At 57.2% G+C, this 16,213-nt stretch overlaps 1 protein-coding gene across 1 annotated transcript in view; it reads right to left on the bottom strand.

Annotated features, from left to right (window-relative positions):
* C6H9orf50 (chromosome 6 C9orf50 homolog) overlaps positions 1-15,600 on the bottom strand; it is a 32,598-nt gene extending 16,998 nt beyond the window's left edge. The window contains 8 exon segments of the mRNA XM_036854193.1: positions 9,783-9,890; positions 10,047-10,209; positions 11,727-11,887; positions 13,313-13,315; positions 14,512-14,628; positions 15,042-15,157; positions 15,159-15,249; positions 15,251-15,600. Coding sequence (XP_036710088.1) covers positions 9,783-9,890; positions 10,047-10,209; positions 11,727-11,887; positions 13,313-13,315; positions 14,512-14,628; positions 15,042-15,157; positions 15,159-15,249; positions 15,251-15,600 — 1,109 coding nt within the window.
* Between the last annotated feature and the right edge of the window lie 613 nt (positions 15,601-16,213).

A 16,213-nucleotide genomic window follows, 5' to 3' on the forward strand; every position in this document is an offset into this window, starting at 1 on the left:
AGGCAGGGAACCATCTCAGTCAACACAAGAACCCCAGTTGGGAGGTACCGTTATTATGCCCATTATATAGCTAAGGGACTGAGGCACAGAGGAGTGAAGGGTGGGCCTCAGTCTCACGGGAAATGACCAAGTCAAAATTTGAACCCACACTGAGCCGCGGTGCCTGATTTGATAGCTTTGGCCACAGAGAGCAGTGGTGTCACCACCACCATCCCCCACCTCACGGGCCAAACAACACACAGATACAGAGCCTGGAAGTGCTTCTCTGTGCAGGGCCTTATCTGCCAAGAGAGGACGGTTTTAATGGGCCTCCCCAGGATGTCAGGTGCACTCAGTCTGGGGGGATGGGATGGGTGCCTGGGTATCAGGCAGATGCCAACCCAACCCAGAGATTTAGAATTCCTCCCTGGAAAATCAGATAATCAAGGAAGTCACATACCGTGAAATGAGTGTGATCCTTGCCAGAAACCCACAGGGAGCACCAGAGAATCATCACACAGCACCTTACAGGCAGGGAAACTGAGGCGCAGAACACAGCAGGGAGCCCCCTCGCCCAGCATTTATTGAGGGCCTCCTGTGTGGTAGGGTCTGGGCTGGGGACCTGTTCAGTCCCTGTATTCCTGGAGCTCAGGGTCTGATGAGAGTGGTCCTCTGTGCACCAGTCATGTAACCATTGTTCAGTTCTGATCCAGGAGGGCTTCCCTGAGGAGGAGACATCTAAGCTGAGACCTGATGTTTAACAGGAGTCAGTGAAGCTAGTGGGAAGAGCATGTCAGGCAGAGGGGAAAGCAAGTGCAAAGGCCCTGGGGGCATGAAGGAGTCTGGCCTGCTGCAGAAGAGGGGAGAAGCCAAGGAGAAGGCAGAGGGGCAGGACCTCGGAAAAGCCTGCCTGGGCCAGGTCAGTGCCTGGTGGCAGGAGAAGAGGCAAGGTGAGGGGAAGGGGAGAGTGAAGGCTGGCAACCACCTCGGTGACACCCCAGGACTTCAAATCTCCTTGGGAGAACCCCGGCTGGGAGCAGGATTAAGGTGGGAGCTGTCTCCAGCCCTGTTCTAAACCCAACTCTGTTGAGCTACTAAAAGAAAAAGGAAGGAGATCAAAAGGGAAAATTTGCAAGTTAGATTTACCCGCAATTCTATTAAACCACCAAAAGCTGTTGGAAAATAGTATTAGGGTCTTAACTCCACAAACGCTGAAAATCCCAGCCTGGAAGGCCCATGGAGGCCCAGCCCTGTCCACCCTGCACTGGGGCAGGAGGGAGGGGCCGACTGGATTGGGCAGCCTGGCCTGGTCTGAGGGCTCAGCCAACATGCAAACTGGGTAGAGCTGGTGGCTCCCCAAGACGGGGTCTGGGCTTCTCAGAAGTGTGCTGTGTACAGGGTAGAGCTGTTTCCACCCTAGTCTTTGCCTTGTTTGTGGAGGGGGGAGGGGGGCTATGGAGGAGGGAGGGAGGATGGAATAGGGAGGGAGAGAGACAGTAGCAAGGGAAAGAGGGAAGAGGGGCGAGGGAGGGAGAGGAGGAGCCTGCCTTGTGCTGGATGGCAGTCTTCGAGGGGTGTCTCTGCACTGTGGGACACCCACTTTGGTTCCTTCCCTCAAAATAATATCAGCTCCCGGGATGGTGGAGCCTGGACGCTGGCCCTGAGCCTGGGGAATCTCCAAGTGGGTCTCATCTGATCCTCACAAGGACTGGACCCCAGTCATGAAGCTTGGCCAGACTCCCAAGCCTGGGTGCTTGACCTGGGGCTAACCCACAGGTGTACTGAGGCACTGTGTGTGTGTATGTGTGTGTGTGTGTGTGTGTGTGTGTGTGTACCCTCGTGCACACGTGTATGTACCTGCGCACACATGTGTATATGTTAAGGTTAGGTTAAGAGTACAGACTGGCTGCACTGGCTGGGCTTAGATCCTGGCTTAGCCCCTTACCAGCTGTGTGACCTTGGGTGAGTGACCCTCAATCATGGGGCATATGTGAGTTAATCTGAGGAACCCTGCAGTACAGCCCCTGAAACAGAGTAACTGCTCAATTTTGGCTATTACGATTATTATTCCTTATTATTCCAAAAAGGCTGACTGTGCGATTCCTTTAGGAACACGTTCTAAACTGGAGGGAGGGGGTCTGTGGATGGGCCTCAGTAAGTCCTAGAAGCTCCTGGAATTGACTGCAAAGCTTTGTGTGTGGGTACATTTTTCTGGACAGATAAGGTCCTTAGCTTTCGTCAAAAGGTTTCATGACCCCCCCCAAAGTTGCGCCTTCTTTCGCCAGCGTCGATGGCACCCCCAGTGCTTGGAGGGCCCAACTTCTGGGGCTGCCTGTTGCCTGGGGTGGCTCGGCAGGGCAGGTGGGTGTCGGGCTGTCCTGCTGACCCACCACTGGCACCCACACTTGGGAGGCCATGTGTGCCCAGGGATAATGAGCCCCCAACTCAAGGGGAATTATTGTTTAAGGTTGAGACAACGCAGCACGTTGTATCTAAACCAGCTCCCTTCTCCGGGATGGGGGAGGCACGAAAAAAGATTTCAAAGGCGAGCTTTGCATAAACAAAACACAATAAAAATAACCCTTAGAACCCAAATGCTGAATGGCAGCCCCAGGCATATTCAACCAGCTGATGCCAGCCCTCTCGACAGGCACAGCCCACCAAGGGGCGCCTGCCAGGAGCCTCCATTGCATCTGGGGCCTAGGGGACAGGCACCCACACCTGCCCCCCCCCCTCAGCAGGCCACCTGGCTCAGCCCCGCCCTCCAGGCCTTGCTGGGACTCCCGCCAGCTCCATCCTGGTGGCTCTGTCAGGCTGGAAGTGCCCTTTGCCCAATTCTCACCTGCTGAAGTCAGGGACCTCCCTATCTGGCATCAGGGAAGTTGTGAGTATATGGCAAGGGGCAGTGCCTCCCCCCCCCCACCAGGGAAATGTGAACCTGCTCCTGGGAGGTAGTGCAGCTTTGCAGGTTCCAACCCCGGTTCAGCTGTGTGACCCCAAGATGGTGGCCACACCTCTCTGAGCCTCATGTAGAAATGCAGATCATCACAGTACCTCCTTCACAGGATAGAGCTTTGGCTCCCTCCACGGTAGTCCTTGAAATTAGGACAGGAGAGAGGCTGTCAGGGAGGCCTGGGCATATATGAGCACGTGGAAGGACATGAGTCTCAGTATGCCAAGGCCAGGGGCCACGCCTGGGCCACCAGAACACCCACACTTGCTGTGACACTCTGGGTCTCAGTTTCTCCATCTCTACAATTAAATGACCTTGAAAGCGCCTTCTCCGATTTCCCAGTTAGACTGACAAGTGGGAACACTAGGAGCAGAAAGTGTGTGCAATGCAGAATGGATATAAAATCGACACGGCACCAAAAAAAAAATAATAATCAGTATCACAATACAAAAATACACGTGTGTAAGCACTTCCTTGTATGATGCAGAATAACTCAGGAAAGTGCCCAGCAAACGTTGTTACCTAGTGGGAGGGACCAGGGCCTCGCGGGGGACGGCTGAGCGGGGCTTTCTTCTCTCTGGTTTCTGGCCTCTGCCTACCGATGCTGGGCATGCGTTATTTAGTCGATACAGACATGCAGGGGTATTTTTACAGTCCCTTTGGAGCTTTGCTGGTCCTGACCTCCTGCCTGAGGCTGACCCAGCTCCCAGGGAGCTGCCCTGAGGGAGCTGGGGACCCATGACAGGATTTGGGGTCCGGACAAAGCCCACTCCTAAGCCGATCTGTTACTGCCACCTCCAACAAACCTCGTGGACCCTCCTGCCAGCCCTCCCTGTAGCCCCAGCCCAGCATTCACCACAGTTTAATGTCTGTGTCCAGGATCAGCTATACAATTTGCAAGGGCCCAGGGCAAAGTGAAAATGTAGGGCTCCTTGCTCAAAATTGATTAAGGATCTCAGGATGACGGCTTTAAACTCAGTGGAGGGCCCTTTTAGGCAAGCCCCTGTGTGGCTCACTGCAGGGGTCACACACTGCGAGCCCAGCCCCATCTGTATCTGCCTGGCCACCACGATGTGGGCTCCCTGAGGCAGGAGTGTGTCTGTCTTGGTCACAGAGCCTGGTACCCAGTAGATGCCCAATAAATGTGTTCTGTGAATGAATATGGGAGAAGGAACAGAACTGAGGTGTGGGCAGAGTTTACCATCGATAGGCAGTCTGTGTACGCTGGCGACAGTCCTGCCCTCCTGGGCCTTCCCCTCTGGGCCAGAGGAAATCTGGGGCTAGTTTTTCTAGAGGAGGAAACCCTCACCTCAGAGGAGGCAGCTGCCCTGTGCTCCCCTGCACACCTGCCTGTACATCCCTCATCACAGCACTTCTCACTGACTTCTTATCTGGAGCTCAGCTGTGTGACCCTGGGAAAGTGACTTAACCTCTCTGTGACCCGGTTTTTTCATCTGTAATATGGAGCTAAGGGCGTGCCTACTTCACAGAGCTGCGCCCTCCTTCATGGATCAGTAAGCTCCGAAGCATGGCAGTCTTTGGACCAATGTCTGTACAAGGACCTGCTCGATAGCCTTTGTCACTATGCCTCTGTGATCCCCGGCGAACTCTGAGCTCCATGAGGACAGGGCCCAGGTCTGTCTTGCTCACGTGGATTCTTGGTTAACATTATGGAATGGCTGTGGGCTGTCAGAAGTTACTCAGGAGCCATCCTGGGGAGGCATCGTCCCCTGGAGAATGCACACTGGGGATCTGGGCTGCCTGGGCCAGCAGGTTTCTGGAAGAAGATTCTTTGGGGTTTGCTGTGCCCTGCAGCTGGGGGAGCTGGAAGCCAGCCCAGAGCCCAGATGGGGGCTCCCTGGGAGCTTGCGGGTGTCACCACAATCCCCAGGGCTGCCAGGTGCAGACAATAAATCTGGAAACCCTGGCGGGTGAGTCATTAAGGGTCCCCAAGGCCTCATGATGGGAGATGGCAGATGAGCTGCCCCTGACTCTTTGGGTCCAAGTGCCACCATTCAAAAGGGTTCCAGAAGCCAGTGATGGGTCCAACCTCTGCTGCTGGCTCGGACTCCACCCAGCATCCGAAGCTGGCTCCGATGGGCCCAGACGGCACAATGAACATCACCAGTGTCACCCCCTTTCCTGAGGCTGTTTACAGGGGAATGTTGAGGCTTTTGGAGGTGGCAGCATGCATTGTCTCCATGGAGGGGTTTGATGGCCCTCGGCAGGAGCCCCTGGAAGCTGCAGACCATCTGTCACTTAGGGCATATTTGGGAGGGAAGGACAACAGGACCCCAAAAGGGAGAAATGTCAGGGAAAGGGAGGACATGGCAGGGCAGGGGGTCGGGGGGAGTTAGGATAAATGGCACAGACAAAGGCAGCAGGAATGAGCAGTGCGCAGCCCCACATGGCCGGGCAGAGGGGGTGTGTGTGTGTGTGCCTGTCTTGGCTAGGGGAGCTCCGGCGCTTCCTCCTGCCTCATCAACAGCCCTCCTGGGCCCCTTGCCCTACCCTGACCCGCGCTAGGAATCGTGGCACCAGCCTCGCTGCAGGGCCTGTAGCAATCCCCTCCCTTCCCGTGCTCTTGGTCTGCTGTCTGGGTCTGACCATGCCTCCATCTCACTGTCGTCAAAAGGCCCAGGTGTCCACCCCGTGCCCCAAACTGTGGGTTTGGTCCCCGCCTCTGTGCCCCCAAAGCCCGGGCCTCCCCTCACAGCACTTGTCACTGTGTCCTGCAATCGCCCATTCGAGTCCATGTCCCCCAGCAGACTGTCCCAGGTCCCAGCCTGTGTGTGTGGCAAACAGGTGCTCACCGAACTGCCGGCAGAATGAAAGTGAATGAGCCCCTGGGGCAGCTCATGTTACCGGAGCCCACCGTGGGACCAGCTCTCTCGGGTTCCACGTCTCCAGTGGCACCTCACTGCCATCCGGGCTGAGGGGGGGGGGGCCTCTCTGACCACGCCCATGTCTGGATGCAGCGCTGCCCTCCTGCCTCCCCGTGGGTCCAGCCCCACCCTCTGGGCAATTCTTGAGGCTTCCGACTCACAGGACCCTTTGCTCTTGTCCTTTCGCTTGCCAGTCTCCACATCCTCCCCAAACACCACCTCCAAATACATCTCTCTCCCTCCCTGACCTTGCCCGGTTCTCCCTGCCTCCAAGGTGCCCTTCACGCAGGAGGAAGGACCTGGGGCAGGAAGGGTCCTCCAGACCACCCTGCTTGCCCTGGGGCGAGGGAGCCCCAGGATTGTACGTCGGCACCTCTTCCTGCTGAATTTGAATCCTGACTCCAACCCTTCAAAACGAAGTGACCTTGAGAAAGAGATGCAGCTCTCTGGGTCTCGGTTTCCCAGCGACAAATGGTTGTGAGAGGACACGGGTGTGGGTGGCTGAAGGCTGGGCACTGGCATAGGACACACGTGGGCCTAGTCCCAGCTCCGGCTCCTGCGCTTGGCACGGCCTGGGCAAGACCCCCTAACTTCTCTGGGCCTCGGTTTCCTTATCTGCAAAGGAGCTAAGGAGATGCCCTTGCAGTGGGTGGAGAGGCCCAGTGACGCGGGGACCGCCGGGAGAAAGGAGCAGATTTTCCTGCTTCTCCCATCACTTCCTTCTGCCCTGGGTTGGGAGTCATTTCTCCCTCCCCGCCACCCCCAAAACTAGACCAGCTCCCACTGCCCCCCAGCCTGGGTTGGCCCCAGTCTGCCCATGTTCCAGGGCCGGGGTGTGGGTGGGAGATGGAATGGGGTGCGGGCTGCTATTGCACAGAGTGATAAGGGCAGACAGGAACTGGAGGAGACCGGTGGGGGGTACACCTGCCTTGCCCACCCCCAGAGATTCAGGGGGGCTCTGAGGCTGTAGGGAGCAAGAGCTGGGGCACCAGCTCCAGCCACGGCCACTTCCCCAGCCTTCCCGCCGCACTGCTCCCAGGAGCCCAGGCGGGATTGGCCACCTGCCAGCCCTGAGTGGAAATGTACCAGCGAAAAGGACCCTGCTGGGGACCCTGGGGAGGGGTCCATCCCCTCCCTGCAGCACTCCCTCTCCTCCTCTCCCCCTTCTTGGTCACCCCACATTCAAGTTCAAGCTCTGCCTGCAGAGGGGCAGGGGCATGTTGGGAAGATCTACAGAGGGCTGGGGTGGAGGTTGTGTCTGCGGCCTCCAAGGCAACACGTGGACTCTGGAATGTCGGGGTGCGGTCGCTGGGAGACCCTAGCTGGGGAGGACATGCGCGTGTCCTGCGTGAGTATGTGGGGTTTCTAAGTGTCGTGGTGTGAGTCTTTGCATGCGTGTGGGTGTGGGTGTGGAGGTGTTTGTGGTGCCTATCTGTGTGCGTGTGTGACGTGTGTGTGCGACGAGTGTGTGGTGTGCGCGTGGGGCGCGTCTCCGGGGGCCTGTCTGCGGCTGTCCCTGTGTGTCCCTGCGTTTCTGCTGGCAGGGGCGGGAGGGGAGGCTCGGGGCTGCCGCTCAAGGTCCTCTTGACACAGAATCCATGTGTGTCGAGGAGGGAAAGAGAGAGCGGAGGAAGGAGAGGGGAGGAGAACGGAGCGAGGGAAGGAGAAATGGAGGGCTGGGGCGGGGGCGAGGGGGGCGATGCGAGCGGAAGGTAGGCGGGCGAGGCGGGCGAGGCGGGCGAGGCGGGCAGGCGGGGGTGGCGGGGAGCGGAGGGGTCCCCGAGAAACCCGGCTGCGGGACGCCGCGTGGCCGCCTGCCGGGTCCCCATCCCCACCCCACCGGACAGGCCCCCGCCGGGAGGCCGCTGTCCGGCCGCCCCGCTTTGGGAGGCCCGACGCCGCAGGGCCGTCCCCCGCCCCCTTCCCCGCCCCTGTGCGCTGCACGTGGGACTCAATCTTCAGTGCTCGTGGCTGACGGCGCTGTTGCAAGCTTAGCAGTTTTTTGGTTGAACAACGAAAAAGCGAGAAAGAGAAGTTGGGGGTTGGGGAGCCTCCCTTCCCCGCCCCGCGGTCCGGCAGCGAAGTCGGGCAGGTGGAAGGAGGCGGCGCGGCGCGGGGTCGGAGGAGACGCGAGCGCCGCACGAGGGGAAAAGTTTCCGACCCTTTAGCAAGAGGCTGAGAAGTTTCGGCCGCGCCGGGCGGCGCCAAAGCCAGGCCAACACTGCCCCCGCGTGGGCGCGGCGCGGCGCTGCAGCCGGTGGCCGGTTTGGGGTCCGCCGCGGCTCTGCCGGGGAAACTGAGGCTCGGAGAGGGCGAGGTGGGCTGTGCAAGGCCACGAGGAAAAGGTGCGGTAGAATCAGGCCTCCGGGACCCGCAGGCTCTCCAGGAAATAGAAGTACTGGGGTGGGGGGGAGGGGTGAAAGTCCAGAAAGTGGGGATGGAGGGGACAGATCATCCCAGGGATCGAAATCCCACTACACTCCCCAGTGAAGGGGAATGGTAGCACTGCTCCATCCCACCCCCACAGGGTTGGTAGATCCGTGGCCTTTTCTGGAGCCAGGGCCCTCTTTCGAAACAGTTCTCCCCCATCCACAACCCGTCGTGGCCCTAAAATCCCCACGGCCGGTCCAACCCCAATCCCAGCCTTTCCTACTCAGCACTGCGTCTGGGTGTGGATTCCGTGGCTGTTTCTCCACTGGCCAGGAGGTGGCGATAAAGACCTCGATCCCGGGCTTGGCGAGGGGTTGGAGCCAAAGCGCTGCTTCTAGGAGAGAGGGGAGGGGGCCAAACTTTGCCCAGCAGTTGGAACGCAGGTGTGTGGCAGGGCCAAACCTGGCAGACAGGCAAATGGGGGTGGCACTGCTGGGTCAGTGCAGCGGTCAGAAAAGCTCCAGGCACTTCCTGCCACCTTGTCTTGCGCCACTGCCTGTGTGACTCTGAACACTGCCCCCCTAAGTGGGAGAGAAACATCTGACCCCTGCCCACCCAGATGCTTGCCCTCCAGGGACCAGATGAGACCCTGGCCTGGGGAACACAGAAGACAAATGTTTGTCCCTTTGGCCACAGTCTGGATGCCCTCACCCCACAGGGGAGGTCCGCAAGCAGCCTTTGGTTCCCGTCAAAGATGGAGGCTGGGCTGGGGGAGGCTGGGGCAGGTGCCTGTTTCAGGTGTGGGCTGATCTAGGTTGACAGAGGCTTGGTCCCAGGTTTGAGGTGTGTGGCAGGGTCTCCCACCTCCCAGAAGAGGGGCTCACTTGCAACAAGCCTGACCCCTGAAGATGCCTTGCCCCCCCATCTTCATCCCAGCTGTGACTCCGCCCCTGCCCTCCCCCTGGCCCAGGACCCCCAAAGACCAGCAACCAGGAGAGGTTTGTAGGGTGAGACCTGGCAGCAGATACCAGCCACCAGGGATGTGTGTTTATTTGTGGGTCAGGGAAGGCCTCTCCTCACCCCTCACCCGTGTCCACACCTGGGCTTGGGCACCAGCAGCCATTCACCTCTGAGCGCAACGTGATGTTGACGGCAGGAGGAGCTGGTGCCCCTTAGGGCGGCCTTGTTTCAGGACCGTGTGTGCAACACCAAGCTGGGCAGGAAGGACTCCTAGGGCGAGAAGGAGAACCAGCTGGGCGTTTTGGGGGCCTTTGGGCAGGAGATGGGGTTCCCTGGGCCCAGGGGGATTCTACACCGCAGCCCGAGGGGGCAGGCACTGTGGTCAGCCCCATTTTACAGATGTGGAAACTGACACGAAAAAGACCCCACCGATCGAAAGTTAGGAGCTTGCGATCTGAACCCAGGCAGCCTGGCCTGAGAGCCTACCCCTTAGCCGAGCACATACGGGGGTTTTACCCAGAGCCCTGGCCACCCCACTGGGCACCACCCCCCCACCAGGCAGGGGGGCTCCAGGTGTCTGGCTGCCAGCAGTTGCTCACTAGCTTCGGGCTCCAGGAACAGGGCGATTTGCCCACCTGCTCCAGAAAGGTTTTGAGGTCCCCCCGCTGCCTCTGGGGATGAAGGGCAGGCTGCTGTTCATAGAGGTGTCCTCAGAGAGGTGGCCCTTCGGCTCCAGGGTGGACCTAAGGGGGACAGGAGCCCATGAACTGCGTGGAGGACCCTGAGTCCCAGGTCCACCCATGGCTGGCAGAACCCTCAAGGGCCCAGACCACAGCTGGACACGGAGGTTTACAGGATGAGGAGATGCATGAATCCCATCCCCTTCCACAGAGCCTCACAGGCCAGGGAAGTCCCAGCCGAATGAGTTGGCCATGGTGTCCTCCTTGGCCCTGGGATACAGGGCTTTGGGCAAACTCTCCAGCCATCTCCCGACACTCCCGAACACCTGCTCCGACGCTGCTGACCCGCTGGCTGTCCTGTTCTCGAGGATGCCCTGCCGGACTGGAGGAGAGAGAGCACGGGTGAGATCTCTACCCGGGCGGGCACCTATACCCCCCTCTCTCCTCCTCCCTCTGGCAGGCAAGATCGGGCAGAGTCCTGTCTCCATGGCAACCCAAGGCTCCCAGTGCCTTCTGGCTGCCTCCAGGGAAGGCTCTGGTTTTAAAACTATCCTGCATGACTGTTTCTGCCTTTATTACCGAAGCTGTGCCCCCTACCCCCCCCCACACACCCCCCTCCTGCTTCAGCCCAAAATGGGCCCCATTTCCCACAGTGGGAAGGCCAGTCGCCCCACCATGTGAATCCAAGAGACGATGCAGAGAATCCTACGAGGATGGAGAGTGTTTCCTGTCCAACAGCTGCCCCTCCAGCTGGTCAGGAACCCCGAATTCCTGAGGATGGAAAGGGCTGGGAAGCAGCCGCTGAGCGCCACTCTGGTGTTCTGGGGTATGACCACAGCCCAGTGGCTGACAAGGAAGTGTCTCCCATGCCAGCCAACTGCCATTCCCAAGAAACTTTCTCCAGGTGCCCCCTTTCCTTGTGTTCCCAGGGGTGGCCAGGGGGCACTCTGGCTTCTCTTTTCAGCTGCTGTGTCATGTGTCCTCAGGGCCTTGGCTGCCCCATTGAACAACCAGAAGTTGGGCAGAATTGCTGCTTCCACCTCCAACTTCCTGTGACCCTGAGGGGGATGGGTCAGGTTCCTTCTGAATCAGCCAACGTTCTGGATTTTGAGGGCTTTGCCCCCAGCGGGGCTTTGGGGCAGCTGTTCCCTGAGAGCACACACAGTCGGTGCTTAATAAATAGATGAGGCCGTTGGACTGCTGGATCCTGAGAAGAGAAAGGGCTGGGCAGATGGGGAAAGCAGGCCTTAGGAAAGATCATACCAGAGCAAGGACGTGTACTCTTCCTGCCTCTTGACACCCACTTCAGAAAACACTGGAAACTGCGCCAACATGAACAAAGCTCTGCCTGGGAACCTGGGCCTGGTGGTTGGTTCCTAGCTTCTTTGCTGGACCAGGCAGTGCCAGCCTTCCGTGGAGGTGTGACCTTCTAGAACTTTCTGGGCACCTCCCAAGCCAGGCCTCTGAGGTCTGCCTTCAGGGATATGGGAAAAAGATGCTTCGGGTGCCTTTGTTCCTACCTTCTCCAGCCCCTGGAGGCCATGTGCGGGGTCTGCAGGCTGAGGTTGTGGGTTCCAAGGTGGGCAGATACAGCGTGTGGGAACCCTTGGCAGTGAGAAATCCTTCCGTGGTGGCCAGGCCTGGACAGTCACTGTTTCCTGGGCCACAGCTGCAGCCTTGGGACACCTCTGCTGGACCTCAGACCCTCTACTTGGTCCTTGAAGGTCACCCTAACAGCCTCCAGAGAGGCCAGTTCAAGGGCCTCCTCCACAGGATCAATGGCCTCTTGGGCTTTTTGGCCGGCCCCTAACTCCCAGGACCCAGGGCCACAGCCTCTGCTCTTCAGGTTTCAGGCTGGAACTTTCTGGAGTCCTGGAGCTCCCCTTCCTGTCTGCTCACCTGCACAGCTGCATTCCCAGTAGCGGAGCGCTGTGTCCCGTAGCGTCTCATCCGCAAACCGCACGCGGAAAGGGCAACACCGCCTGCGGTGCCCTGAGCCTTCCCCCGAGTAGTTGTGGGTGAGCACGGCCTTGAGCTTGGGGGCCTGTGTAGCGTGGGGCCTGGTGAGAGAGATGAGAAGGGCAGGGGAGGACCAAGGCCTGAGCCCCCAGCCCCCCATGCCACCCTGACAACACACATCCACCAGGCCGGAGCTCCCTGTGGGATCCTGACAATCACAGCTGGCCTCTCCTGAGCACTTCCTGCCCTTCAGGCAATGGCTCAAGCATGTAACAGGCATCAGCCCACCAAACCCACACAGCCCTGTGAAACATGATTATTATTCCCATTTTACAGATGAGGAAACTGAGGCACAGAGGGTTTTTGTTTTTTGCAACTTGCCCAAGATCGCACAGCTGGTTAGGGGTAGAGCCGAGATCTGAATCTGGTTCCAGAGCTGGCTCTCTTATATATCAAGCAATTCAGCAGAGACAATAAGGATATGAACTCCGGAGTCAGGCAGTCCTGGGTTTCAATTCTAACTCTTTTGAGCCTGAGTTTCTTTGTCTGTAAAATGGAGATCATTGTTGTGCCCACCGTACAGGGTTGTGAAGAGATGATAGGGATTGAAAAGCACTGTCCCCCGCACCACCACCCCCGCCAGGGTCTGCAGGGCCAAGGGTAAGCACCTCTAACTGAGAATTGTTTTATAATCGTCAATTTCAATTATGCCCCTTCCCAGTCCTGTGACATGGGGCAGACCGCCCTCAAGTCTCCATTTTACAGTTTTCCCCTTTAAATTATGTACTATGTATTGTAGACACAATAATAGCATCCTTGTAAGAGTCTGGTGAGTATCAAATAACTTACGTGAGGCATCTGGTACAGGGCCTGGCAAGGGACCTGTGCTCAATAAAGGGGATCTGTTATGGTTACATTTATTAATTTCAGCCTCCAGAGCAAGGCTGCAGGAGGGCTTGCTTGATCCATCCACAGCTCTGTTATTCAGAAATGCCACGTTTGACCTTACGTACAATGCCTATTGATATATCTGACTCCATTTATCTGACCACATCTTTATGTCCGTTTGGACACAGAGGGGACGCTTTTCATAAGCCCATTGAAGAGCCAGGCATCCAGGAGATGGCCAAGACAGTGTCGGCTACAGGCATTGGGACCTAGTTATGCAACAGCTGTTTGCTTATCCATGCCTGCTTGGTGCTGGCCTCAGGACCAGCCAAAGGCTTGCCGCAGCTGTGCCCACTGGTCTGAAATCTCAGCTTCTCCTCTCAAATGCTGCTGGAGCGTGTTCTAATGCACCCAGCTGTCTCCAGCAGGGCCTACTAGGGAACGCCACACACCTCAAGATGCTCAAGAATTAGCTCCTGAATGTGAAACACTGTGAAGGTATCCATCCCTGTTGTTGCTTACATTCGAGATAATGAGTTCCATACTCTTATTTATTATATCTTGTGAGAAGTAGTGTGTTTATTTGGTCTGATTGATTTAAAGTTCCTGGGTTGGCAAATGTGTTTCATTTCTGGCACTTACTCTGATCCACTGGTGGTGTCTGCCTGGAGCACTGTGTCAGGAAGGGTTCTGAGGCTCAGTGGGGGAAAAGTGCTGTGATCAGTTAGTACTGTCTGCCATGGGTCCAGGATGAGAAGGAATGGCATGTCTAGTGTATTTCCTCTCCCTGGTCTTTAAACTCATGGGCAATGCTCTTCACCTTTCATCCATGTTTAAGCCTGTTTAAGCAGGAGGAATTAGTTCTGCATTCTTTTCCCCCTCCATTAGAGCTACAGCATCGAGGCCCAGTTAAGCTCTAATGCCCAGGCTCTTCCTACCCCCATCCCTTATTTTACTTCCCCCGATATTTGACATATAGTAAAAGCTAATAAAAGTTAGAGGAAGAAATGGATGAATGAATGGTGGGTTGTGTGAAAGGATGGAAGACTGGGTAGCTGGGTAGGTGGGTGGACAGATAGATGAATTAATGAAAAGGTCTTTTTTTTTTTTTTTTTTTGACCTCACCACATGGCTTGCAGGATCTTAGTTCCTGGACCAGGGATTGAACCTGGGCCACAGCAGTGAAAGTGCTGAGTCCTAACCACTGGACCGCCAGGGAATTCCCGAAAAGGTCTTAATACAAGGACTGGATCTTAGGAGGATGGGCACATGTATGGATGCATGGGTGGATGAATGATTATGTAGATGAGTGTGTAGACTTGTACATGGCTTCAAGACTAAAGATGGATAGCATCCTGGATTTACAAGTGGATGGAAGGATTGGTAGATGATCAGTCACTGGATTCATGGATAGATGGATAGAATTGTGGGAATTTGGGAATAGCTGGATGACTGGCTGGCTGGATATGTGGATTAATGGATCAACAGGAGACCTGATTCATGGGTGGGTGGATGGATGGAGAGATTCATGAATAGGTTGTAAAAGACCTGGTTCACAGATAAGATGTATGCAAGGGTGGATGGGTGAATGGGAGAATGAATATATGAATGGATTCATCGATGAATTATGAAGGTGTTGGTAGAAGACCTGATTAATGGGTGGATGGATTCATAGATGTTGATGGATGATCCTTGAACAGGTTGGGAGAAGACCTGATTCATGGATGGACACACAGATGGATGAATAGGTGGACAGATGGATACATTCATGGGTGAAAGGCAGAGGAAAGAAATGCTCTTTCTCCCCACTCCCCTACCCCATCCTCCCATAACGCACTGATTGGTCTTCTCAACCGTGGTGAATTGTGAGTGATCTCTCCTGAAGGGCCCTAGGGCAGGTATGTGATGGAGCAAAATCTTCTTAAGACTATTCTTGAAGTACAATGACTGGCCCCTTGAAGACAAATAGGCCACACCTGGCATGAGTCATCAGGGTCCCCCATCGTCAGAGCATTGATGACAACCCTGTCCCCACCAGCAGGTCACTGACACTTACCCCAGGTCTGGGAGGAAGGAGTAGCGGGGACACTGAGGAGGACTTCCAGAGTGTTCTGACACACCCCTTTGATGTTGTGATGCTGAGGATGCTGGGAGCCAGGAGGAGGTGGAAATAGTTATGAGCCTTCTCTTGGGGACCATCCTTACCAGGCTCTTCCTGGTTGCATGGCCTTGGGCCTCAGTTTACTCATCTGTACAATAGGGGCAGTGGTAGACCCGCCCTCAAGGGGTGGTTGCCATCTCCAGGACTCTGCCAGGCATACTCTGCTAACACTGCCATTATTCTATGCCAGGTGGTGGGACCCCCACCGGAAATGACTCAGCCCCCCCCCCGTGGGGGCCGTAGGGGCCTCCCTCGGTGGTCGCGGCTGCTCCGCAGACTCAGCCCTGAGCTGGCGCAGGAACTGCCGGGACCGGCTGGGGGGGGAACTCTCCTAGGAGGTCGCCCAAAGAGTCGGGGTTCTCCCTGGCCGAGCCCCTGCGGGGGTCCTTGCACTGTCCAGGCCCGGGGCGCCGGTTCCCGGGTCTCGCCGGCCAAGAGCATGGGCGGCAGCAGCAGCGACCTCAGCCCTGGCCCGTTCCGCGCCGCGCGCTGAGCCACGGTGGGCAGGACGGGCAGGCGCGACCGGGGGCGCCTGACGCCCACCCCGGGATCCGAGTGCGAGGACTCACACGCGAGGGCCTGCCACCACTCGGCGCCGCCATCCGAAGCCCTGGAGCCCCCGGAGGCCCCCGCGCCAGAGGCTGCTCGGAGCTCGGGCAGCGGCAGCCTCGGCAGCAGCGGGTCTCTCCGTCTGCGATCGCCACCGCCGGGGAGCCCCTCGGGCGCCACCTGCTGGGCACAGGAGCTGCGGCGACGCCGGGGCATGTCTGGCCCTGCGCCCAGCTCAGGGCATCCTCACGCCAGTGGGGGCGGTGCCGTGTGAAGTGGAGAGGAGGGCGTAGACCAGCCTCCAGGCCATAGCGCCCGGAGCGGGGCAGCGTGGTTCGGGGCTACTACCCCTGGCTCGCCAGACAGTAAGTGGCTTCAGGCTACTGTTTCCTCTGTCCCGATCCTCTGTTTCCTCACCTGAAAAACGGTGACGGTGAGAGTACCCACTTTTTGAGTTACTGTGACGTTTAAATGAGCGAGCACATGTAAATGGCTTAGAATAATGACAGGCACGTTGTACGTGCTCAACGAAGCCTAGCTGCTGCTGTTATTATATTTTAAAATTATTATTTAGGATTTAGACTCAGTTCCACTACTTATTAGCTGTACCCTTGGGCAAGCCAATTAATTAACTGCTCTCAGTGCCCTCATCTGCAGAATGGGGATAACCCAGCGCCTGCTCCTTTGTGAGAATGAAACCGCACCACATGGTAGAGAGCACTTAGCATCTGGAGTGTTCAACGTGTTGTTACTGTTATTAGCGCTGAGGTGGGAATTGGGAAAGCTGGAACCAGCTTGAAATGGTGACCTGCCCTGCAGTTGCCCATTC

Source organism: Balaenoptera musculus, chromosome 6 (genome assembly GCF_009873245.2).
Source record: "Balaenoptera musculus isolate JJ_BM4_2016_0621 chromosome 6, mBalMus1.pri.v3, whole genome shotgun sequence".
NCBI lineage: Eukaryota > Metazoa > Chordata > Mammalia > Artiodactyla > Balaenopteridae > Balaenoptera > Balaenoptera musculus.